Genomic DNA, 10,605 nt, shown 5'->3' on the forward strand with positions numbered 1-10,605 from the left:
TCATGCCTGCAATAAATTTCATTTAATACAGTAGGCACATTAAGCAGACTGAGTCTGGTATCTTGCCTATATTCACTCAGATTGATTAAATCTCCTTTTCCTGATGAATTGGACTTTCATTAGGAATTAGAATAAGCCATAGTGATTACTCTTTCCAAAATTCCGTTGTTTATTTTCTTCTCAAAGTTCAAAACATATTCTGCCTTCATGCATAAATCTCATAAATCATTTTTGGCTGATTTTTCCCTCTGTGCTTAAGTTAGCATAATGCATGCATTATAATAGTGTCTCATTAACATCTTCAACAGCAATGACAAAAATTTCCAAAACACATCAGAACAAATTAAGATGTTTCATCTTCTTTTTTTATTGTTTTCAGCACTGAATCTTCTCCCAAAATTTTGCATAGTTCATTGAGTCTCTGCTGCATCTTGGGAATGCCAGCTAGTTGGGATTCCAGTTTTTGTTTTTCTTCACTCAGTGATAAACGAATAGCTGTATCCAGTTGTTCAAAGCGCCAACCTCCTTCTCCATCAAACTGTAATAAATGAGTATGGTATTTCCTGCATAAGCAAATTAAATTAATCCCATTAGCAAATGACTGCAGAATTATATGCTAAGATAGATCTTTAAGTAAGATGCCTATTGTGTAAACAGAAGGGATATAGGAAGAGAGTAATCACTAAGGTAATTTAAAATCTTTATTCTTGTCTCTTTAAAATACTTACTGTTTCTATCCTATTTGATTTATTATGGAATGTAAAACAAGTCATGCTAATACATTTGATCATGTTCTGAAATAACCTTAGATTTATACAAACCTAAGAGGTTATATAGAGAGGAATAAAATAAGGACCTATGGTAAAAGGATTTGTTCTGCAAAACTAGGACTCAGTCAAAAGGCTAAATAAAACCCAAAGACCTAGAAAGCCACATGTGGCCTCAAGGCTGCAGGGTCTCCACCCCTGGTGTAGTTAGTATTCTGAGGGAGTGTGAGGTTCCAAAAACACTCTTTAAGTGTCAGATTCTTTTAATTAAGCATTTTTATAGAAATGTTTTTAAAAGATACTATATACTTTATGAACTTTTTTAAAAAAGTATTTTCAACTCCCCCTTGTGATTTCATGAGTATAGAAAACAACAGGTACGGAAATATCCTGGACCTGTAACTCATCTGTAATTTTGTCATTTCTTGTATAGAGAGTTGCCAGGGACCACAGAGGTTAACTAACTTCCTGTTCATCCAACTAGCACGTGTCAGAAGTAAGACTTGCACCCAGGTCTTCCTGAATACTAGGTTGACTTTCTATCTAGTATGCTATGCTGCCTATCATGTCCTATATTTTGAGGATTTAGGGCTATCATGAGGAATGCCAATTACTGAAATACTAGTAACTGTTATTTACAAATTACCATAATTTTGGCATAACTTTGCCGTAATTTTCTTATTTGATCCTTAAAATAATTTTATCAATTAATTCAAGTATCATCATCATCATCATTACTGCTTTTCCTATGTTACAAATGAAGAAATTTAAGCTCAGAGATGAATTAACTTGCACAAGCTGACATAGTAAGTGCCCAGTTAGGTCAAATCCAAGTTTTCTGACTTCATGTTTAGTCTTCTTTTTGTTACACTAATAATGTGCCTTTACATTAAATAATCCTCCCGTATTTTATTAGTTTTTATATCTGCTTTTTATATTTTTTCTGCTTCCCCCCTTGACCATCCGTCAATCAACTATAACTGTTGTTCATGCTCTGAGTAGCCCTCAACTAAATTTAATATGCAGCTTCTAATCTTCTGCAAGTTTGTTATAATTCTATCTGAAATAATAGTAAATGCTTTCTGAACGAAGGCCCGGCAAATGCATGTGCTTAATAATAGGGGTTTTTTTTGGTTGTTGTTGTTGTGATGTAGAAATCTTTTCCGTAACTTCTGGGTATTTAGCTATTTGAAAAAACAAACGAAACTTGTTTGCTTTTTCCCCCTTTGTGCTTAAGGAAATAATAACAGCTAGTGTTTATATAATGCTTTATCTGTATGCAAAGTGCTTTTCAAATATTTCATTTTATCCTCATCACCCTAGAAGATAGATGCTATTACAATCTCCATTTCACAGATGAGGCGGAGTAACTTGCCCGGGATCACACATAGTTATGTCTGATGCCGAATTTAAACTCGTGTCTTCCTGACTCCAGGCCTAGCACAGTACCCACTGCACCACCCAGCAGCCACTAAGTTAACATAATGCATGCATTACAACAGTGTTGCCAAGTTGTGTTCACAAAGTCTAAGAGCTCATTGACTTTGCCTGTAATAATAAGATATTCAGAAGATATTTTAAAAGAGAAAGAGAAATATCCCTATAAAAAACTGGAAAGAAAACAAAAGAAATGAGAAAAAATAAAAAATTAAATGAGATAGAAATGAAAGAACAAAAGAAGAATGTATAGACTCCTTTTAAGTATTTTATCTATTGAACTTTCAACTTCTGTGTTTACCTAGATGAACATTAGTATCCTACACTGAGGAGCATTATTATGGCACTATAGCAATTAGAATACTCTTTAAAATGACATATTCCAATCTTCACCAAGCTTTTGCCTTTAATTTCCTATTTAGGTTGGGTCCACCACTCTGTTCCTACAGCTTGAATTGATTTCTAAACAGGAAGAGAAATATGAGTAGGTGTCTCTTGTCCAGAGTTTCAGAAGTATGTTCTCTCAGTGTAAAACATCTTAGGGCATACGTTCATCAGTAGAAAGAAAATACTGCTCTTACTAAAGTTTATTGGAGTTAACCTGCAATATACTTCCATCACAAAGAAAAAAAGCACAGGAAAGTGGCCAATGAAAAGCTATAATTTTATCCAGGAATCTAATAATTTAATAAACTTTTGCAGCTTTGACATTCACAGATATTAGCATTGATTTTTACCATGCAATCAATGATTACTCATCTAATACATAAAAAATGCAATATAATTTGCTCTGTACTGGTACTCTGAAACCCTATATAATGTAAACCTCTCAGAGCCAGAGGAAGGGAACCTTCTTCTGATTTTCCTCCTCTACTAATAAACTGACCTAATAAATTTCTTTCTAAAACTATTTCAGTTTTTGGGGTTCATTCTCATGTCTAACACAGTTTATTTTAAAATGTCAGAACTAACATGCCTAAAAGGCAACATGTTATTCAGATTCCAAAACAGTAGGATAAGAAATTATTTCATAGCATAACACTCAAAGAATTTAATTGAACATGAGAGACAAGTCCCATCCTTTTCCATTTAACATAAATCAATTTGATTTAGGATCAGCTCTGGAAATATAGTTCAATACTAGGCAGGAAGAACATAAATTGGTCATTATTGCCTTGGTCATTATTCATCCCAAGTTCAGAGGACCTCAGAATTCCAGAGTAAAGGCATAATTGGCTAAAAGTTTCATTCTTCCATTCAGCAACAAATACTTATTAAACTACTATTGTATGCAAGGCTCTGTGCTAGATACTGAAAATACAAAGATATATATACCTATATCTTATATATAGGTATATATAAATATATGGATATATATGCATGTAAGTACACACACATATAAAATAGATCTTACTCACGAGGAGTTTATAAGAGTACTAGATTTAGAATCAGGATATGCGTTCAAATTCTTACTCCATTACATCACCTTTGTGATTTAAGGCAAGTCACTTAATATCTCTCAGTCTCATATCAAACTTTTGGTAGGAGAAGATGACCTCTATAGTCTCTTATAAATCCAAATACTATTATCCTTTAATGGGAGGGAAGGAGGAAAGAGAGGAATGAGGAAGATATGCAAAAAGAGGAGAAGGGAATAAACTACTAGGTGACAGACATTGTGTTAAGCACTTTACAAACATTTCATTTAATCCTCACAACAAACCTGGAGGCAGGTGCTATTATTATTCTTATTTTGTAGTTGAGAAAATTGAGAGAGGTTAAGTGACTTGCTCACACTGCTAGGGGGATGTCTGAGGTCAGATTTTAGCTCAGGCCTTCCTGACACCAGCTTCTGCTCTATTCCGACTCTATTCACTGCATCACCTAGCTGCCTAGGGGAGGTACTTAAATAGATGGAGATGGGGTGTAAAGGGGAGACGAATCCATTTCAGATATGGATTGAATAAAGGCGTGGGGGTATGAGAAGGCAAAGTATGACTGGGTAACAACGACTACTCCAGTCTGCCCGTAATATAGAACATTTAAAAAAGGAGTACTATTAGACATTTTTGGAAAGGTAGGTTGGAGCCAGATTGTAGAATACCCTTAATGCCAAGATCAGTGGTTTAATATTATTAAGTAGTGTTGATGTTGGGAACAGATTGGTTGAGAAATATTCTTTGGACCAACTATTGTGAGTTCACCAACAGGAAAGTCTCACCCAAAAAGGCAACAATTCCCTGAATGAATACATATACATATATGTATGATTCTCAGAATAAGGAACAGAGTAGGCAATGGGGCAAAAGTTGATTGGTCAAGGTCCCCATTGCTGGGACTTGAGGCTGATCTGGTGCTTAACCTTTTACCCAGTTTTAAGGTTAGGGGTTTCTGTATATGTGGGAGGCTAGGCTGCATCTCAGAATAGGTTGCACAACAAGGCATGTCCTATTTTGGGTTATTTGCATTGCAAGCACTAAAGGGGAGAATATAGACATATATATGTGAACAAAATGGGAATGATTCTCAAAATTAAGTAGCTCTAGATCCACAGTAGGCAATCTGGAGCCATTGAAGGTTTTCAAATAGTGAGGACGTATTGAATTAATTTTGAACTTAAGTCTCCTTATTTCACCTAAACTGTAAGTGCAGGGGCCACACATGGGTCCAATCCCACTGCTAACTGGCACAAGAACTCCTCCTTTTCTAACCCAGCTCATTTTGCCCCTTCTTGGGTTTTATGATGACTCCCCAGTCTTGAAGGCTCACCATATTGACGCCAGACTTAGAGCAGATACCTGACTGGCTTTAGCTTTACTACAGCTCAGAACTCCCAAGCTCAAGCCATCTGCAAAGCTCAGTGTCCCCTAACAGATATCCATGTATCACCACACTGAATGTAGTAAAGATTTTTAAGACATGGAGTAATGTGTGAAGATATATTGAACAGGAAATAGACTAAAGGTAGGAATATAAGCTAAATATATATATATATATATATATATATGTATATATATATATATAATCTTCCCCAGGGGAGTTTAAGAGAGTCCATACTGAAATGCTAGCGTTTTTGTAGTTGACTTGAACTGAAGTCCACTGTATTTCCAACACTTTACAAAAGCAAACATACTTTTCCCACAAGGGCCTAGTCTAGGCCCCTAGGCCTTAGGAGGTCTTCAAGGGTAAACTCAAGTAGATCCTATCAATGTGGTACAATTTTGGGATTGTATTGGCTGAATGTCTGGGGAATGAAATTCAATCAACTGTCATTGTACAATGAAGCTAAAATTGTGATGAGAGGTGCAATATTCCAGGAAAACAGGGGACTCTGGCAAGTTAGAACAATCTTAGTTACTAGTATTGTATAAGGAAATAAAAATTTTTGAATTATGAACTGGAATGGTCAAGCAGAGAAATTATGATATTCAGCATATAAATATTAAGTAAAGTGTTTTCTAGGCTTTATCCATGGAGTACATTTTAAGCTTGTTATTATCAAATCATACTTCATGATAAAGGAATAGAAACAAGTGAAAGAATTATGAGGATACTATCATTATATAAAAAAGGAAAATTCTAATAAAATTCTTAAAATTCTAGAATGTTGTAGTTAACCTTCTTTAAAAAGTTTCTTTTTCTTTCTTTTCTTTCAATTACATTTTTTTGGGGGGAAGGAGGAGCATCAGCTATTTCTTTTGAATATTGCCCTAGAAATTTGGGAGATAATACTAAAACAGATTTTTTTTTCCTTTCTAAAGATTAGGGAATTAGCATGTCATGTATCCCTTCTTAAAAAAGTACATCATATGTTATATTTCTTTCCAATTGTATGTATAGCATCTCAAAATTTTATCATATTTTATTTTTAGAACACACATACAGCGATTTCAAGAGCAACACATAAGTATCTCAAAAAACTGTTCAAAATTATGATGTGATGTGAATTTTGAATTTTGTCAGTGCACATATTAACAGAAACTTGAAAATTAAGTAATAGAAAGGTTTAATTATAATCCCTGGCCTCTAGTGTACAACACTGTAGCAACACAACTCTTTAGATGTTTGATTAATCAACAATTTAAAAATAAAATGAATAATTAAAGATATCAAATTTGGAACCTTTGTAAGAACTTACCAAAGAGAAGGCCTGTGTGTAATTGACAACAAGGATATTCCAGCACCTTTTGCAGCCTGAAATATCTTCCCTTCAACATCAATGCTGACTGCACTAGTACATTCATCCAACAGTGCATATTTTGGTCTGTAAAAACAAACATTAACATGTTAATAAATTTTTACATACAGAATGGGTTTAAACCTTAAAAGTTTCACTTTCTTTTTCTAATAATGGCAGTTTGTAGAGATTTTTTCTTTCTCAATTTTTGAGACCAATTTGTGTAGTAGAGGTATTTAAAAATTTTTTTAAAGTTGGATAGCATTCTCTTAAAAATCCATCTGGACTAGGGTTTTCTTTACCTTTTGGTAGTTTCTTTAAAGTCAGCTCAATGTTCTTTTTTGAAATTGTATTAAGATCCCTTTATGATACTCTGATAATTTTGGTATTTCATATTTTTGCATATTTCCTTTAAATTCTCAATTTTGCTTGCATATGACTGTATAACAGGTTCTGATCATTCTTTATTTCTTCTCTATTTTTGTAATTTTTTTCATTTTTATTTATTAATTTGATTTTCCTTCCTCTTTTTAATCAATTTGGCTAAATATTTCTTATTTTTGCTGGCCTTTTCAAAGAACTAGTTTTAAATTTTGTTCAGTTCTATGGTCTTCTTCTTCTTCTTCAATATGAGGCAATTGGGGTTAAGTGACTTGCCCAGGGTCACACAGCTAGTAAGTATCAAGTGTCTGGTCTGAGACCACATTTGAACTCAGGTCCTCCTGACGCCAGGGCCAGTGCTCTATCTACTGCGCCACCTCACTGTCCCTATGGTCTTTTTCTTTATAAGAAAATAAGACCTACTAGAAAGATTATATCTCAAAATTCTCTAGAATAGGAAGATTGGAACATAGAAGTAAGATTTTGTAGACTGAGATTTTCAAAGAGAAAAACACAATCAAAGCCAAAACCATGAGCTATAGCAAAAATAGGGAGGAAATCTAGGACCTTACCCTTCTTTTGTTTTCTGAATTTTTGTTACCATGTTGCTTATTGAAACAAACTTAATTGTAGTTGTGGATTGGGAAGCAAAATAGAGCAAATAACAGCCATAGCTTCTAGTGAAAAAGTGTGGTGCAGTGAAAAAAACACCAGATTTAGAGTCAAGAGGACAAGGGTTTGAATCCTAACTGTGTGACTTACTGAAATTGGTCACACATTTAACTTTTCTCACACCCACTGACCTTATGCATTTCCTTCCTATGCTCCAATCCATCTCTTCTCAGCCCTTCTCTGGAACCTTGCTTCTATTGCTAAGAAACTTACCCTTGTCTTAGTCTTTCCGTCTCATTTTCTTTTAATCTTGTGGTACCCATGGGGACCTGGCTCCCATCAAAACACTTCACCCTGTATCATCCCTTCTAGGATTAAATGCACATTCCTTCATGTGTTATAAGGCTCTGAACTAGGAAGAGGAGTAGGCATACTTCTCATCTCACAGACTCATCATTCAATAATCTTTCCTTCTGTGAGGTTCACTCTACCTATATCTATCACCCTTTCCAGAGTTTATTGGTTGTTATTGACAAGCCCCTAAATTCATTCTCAATCCTTTCTAAAAGTGTTCAGTACTTCAATAAATCCGTATATAACATACACTCCTAATTCATCACCTTTTCAACTACCAATACCAATACATTCACAAGAATTATACACTTGATCTCACTATCATAAAAAGGGGTTCTCTTTCATGATCAAGAACTCTATCCAACCATAACCTTCTATCATTTCATTTCTCCCTTTCACTCCTCTTAAGTACATTCTTCACTTTTTTCATTATCTCCATTCCCTCCATTCCATATATTCCCTAGCATTTACATAGTACTTTAAGATTATTTCTTCCTTGCCTAATCTTGAGCAAACTAGAGGATTTTAATTTTGTACTTTAATCATTAATCCTTTCCCCTTAGTCCTATTTTCACTTATTTCTTTTCCAACCTCAACCCTTTTACCATCTGCTTTGTACTCAAGAGCTGCTGTTAAACAGTACAATAGGAAGTTAAAGGCCAAAAGGGTTAAGTGACTTGCCCAGGGTTGCATAGTTGGTAAGTGTCTGAGGACAGATTTGAACTCACAAAGATGAGTCTTCCTGACTCCAGTCCCAGCATTCTATCCACTATACTACCAATTTGCCCCAAAGATATCTTAGAACAAATCATAAATACCAATAGTTCACATGTTAGAAACATATTAGTGCAATTGGTGCCTGAATGGGTATGTAATGAACTGATAATAGGAACGTTTTCTTTTATAATGCACCAATATTATGTCAAGCCACAATCAGTAATAGATTGCATCCTTCACAGGCAAAGCTTTAACAATATCTTCAACTCCAAGGAACACAACAACATAGTTTCAACTGGTGTAGGACAAAAAGAAAAAAAGACTAACTTCATTCCTAAGCCTAAGTTAGATGAAAAAAAGTTATTAAAAGCCCAAAGGGGAAAAAAAAATAAAGACCTTGAAGTCACTGAAAATCTTTATTTTCATATAAATTCTAGAAATTATATCCAATAACTAAATGGAAAACAAAAACAGACCTAGTATTTCAAATGATTCTAAAAGGACATGGGCATTATTTAATTAAAAACCTTTTTGAGTTTTATGGCATGATTTTAACTAACAGATCAATCATACTAAAACAAAGTAATAAAAAAGCTGGTCTTTACTAAGAATGAACAAATCCAGTCTCTCATGGTATTTGATAAAAAGTGTGAAAACAATCCAGGACCTGCACAAAAAAGTATAGCAGACAGTAGTTAATATGGTAAGAACCATGGGAAGAAAGGTAGACTCTAAGGAAAGACATAAAAAACCACCATGGCCAAAGTGACTTGAGAGGATTACTGAAGATCTGAAGAAAGGTATCTGAATACTTCATCAATGTCAAGCTGGTATGTGCAATAAAAAACATGAAAGAAATATTGCTCAATTAAAAACAACAAAAAAGAAATATGCAGAAAGAAATCCAAAAACCAAAAGCATACTAAATATTCTAGATTCCTTTAATAAACAATTGATAGCAACAGACAAAGGGGTTAAAACAATGTAAATAACAAAATATTCAACATCAAATTCAAACAATAAAGAGTAAATAGGAATGGCTTGCTGTAGTTGAGATTAGCTAACACAGATCTGTGGTGTAGTCACAAGGTTTTACACTTTCTTTCATTTCCATTTAACAACATATGAGCAGAAGTGAAGGGAGCTGATGGGAGGGAGGGAATAATACAGGGTTGGAGAAAAGGGAAGAGGAGATTGAAGAGTTGAAGGCAGGGTGAAGATGAAGTGGTTAACCAAGGGGTCAAGACTGGGAAGAAGGGAAAGTACAACCAAATAAGGATGATGGCCTGAAATAATAATGCCTATTGGAAAGACTGAAGAACGTTGTGAAGATCTGAGATTATGGAGATAAAGAATAGATTTAGGAATAGTGAGGCATAGAGAGAGATAGGAAGACAAAAGATTTTGATCAGATAAAAAAAGATCTTTTTTTCCCATTAGTAGTATTTCATTTTTTCCAATTACATGTAAAGATAGTTTTCAACATTCACTTTTATAAGATATTGAGTTCCAAATTTTTTCTCCCCCCCTCCCCAAGATGGCAAGCAATCTGATATAGGTTATATATATACAATCATATTAAATATATGTCCACATTAGTCATGTTGTGAAACAAGAATCAGACAAAAGGGAAAAATCATGAGAAAGAAAAAAAAGTGAAACAGTATGCTTCAATCTGCATTCAGACTCCATAGTTTTCTCTGGATGTGGATAGTATTTTCCATCACAAGTCTTTTGGAATCATCTTAGATCATTGCATTGCTAAGAAGAGCTAAGTCTATCACAGTTGATCATCACACAATGTTGCTGTTACCGTACAATGTTCTCCTGGTTCTGCTCACTTCACTCAGCATCAGTTCATGTAAGTCTTTCGAGGTTTTTCTGAAATCCACCTGCTCATCATTTCTTATGGCATAATAATATTGCATTACATTCATACACCATAACTTGTTCAGCCATTTTCTAATTGATGGGCATCCCCTCAATTTCCAATTCTTTGCCACCACAAAAAGAGCTGCTATAAAAATTTTTTGCACATCTGGGTCCTTTTCCATTTTTTATGATCTCTTTGGGACACAAACCTAGTAGTGGTATTGCTGGATCAAAGCACATGTGCAGTTTGGTTGCCTGTTGGGCATGGTTCTAATTTGTCTCTAGAAT

At 34.4% G+C, this 10,605-nt stretch overlaps 1 protein-coding gene across 2 annotated transcripts in view; it reads right to left on the reverse strand.

The window, feature by feature from the left end:
- Nucleotides 1-206: 206 nt before the first annotated feature.
- Nucleotides 207-10,605, reverse strand: part of ABCD2 (ATP binding cassette subfamily D member 2) — a 102,657-nt gene continuing 92,258 nt past the window's right edge. Inside the window, exons 9-10 of one of the 2 annotated variants that reach the window (XM_027858966.1) lie at nt 6,343-6,468; nt 207-563 (exon numbers count right to left, since the gene is read on the reverse strand). In XM_027858966.1, the coding sequence (XP_027714767.1) occupies nt 344-563; nt 6,343-6,468 (346 nt within the window). In that variant the 3' untranslated portion in view covers nt 207-343. The remainder of the gene's footprint in view (nt 564-6,342; nt 6,469-10,605) is intronic. The other variant, XM_027858967.1, reaches the window with a different exon arrangement.

This window comes from Vombatus ursinus, unplaced genomic scaffold (assembly GCF_900497805.2).
Source record: "Vombatus ursinus unplaced genomic scaffold, bare-nosed wombat genome assembly UNPS02013950.1, whole genome shotgun sequence".
Classification (NCBI taxonomy): domain Eukaryota; kingdom Metazoa; phylum Chordata; class Mammalia; order Diprotodontia; family Vombatidae; genus Vombatus; species Vombatus ursinus.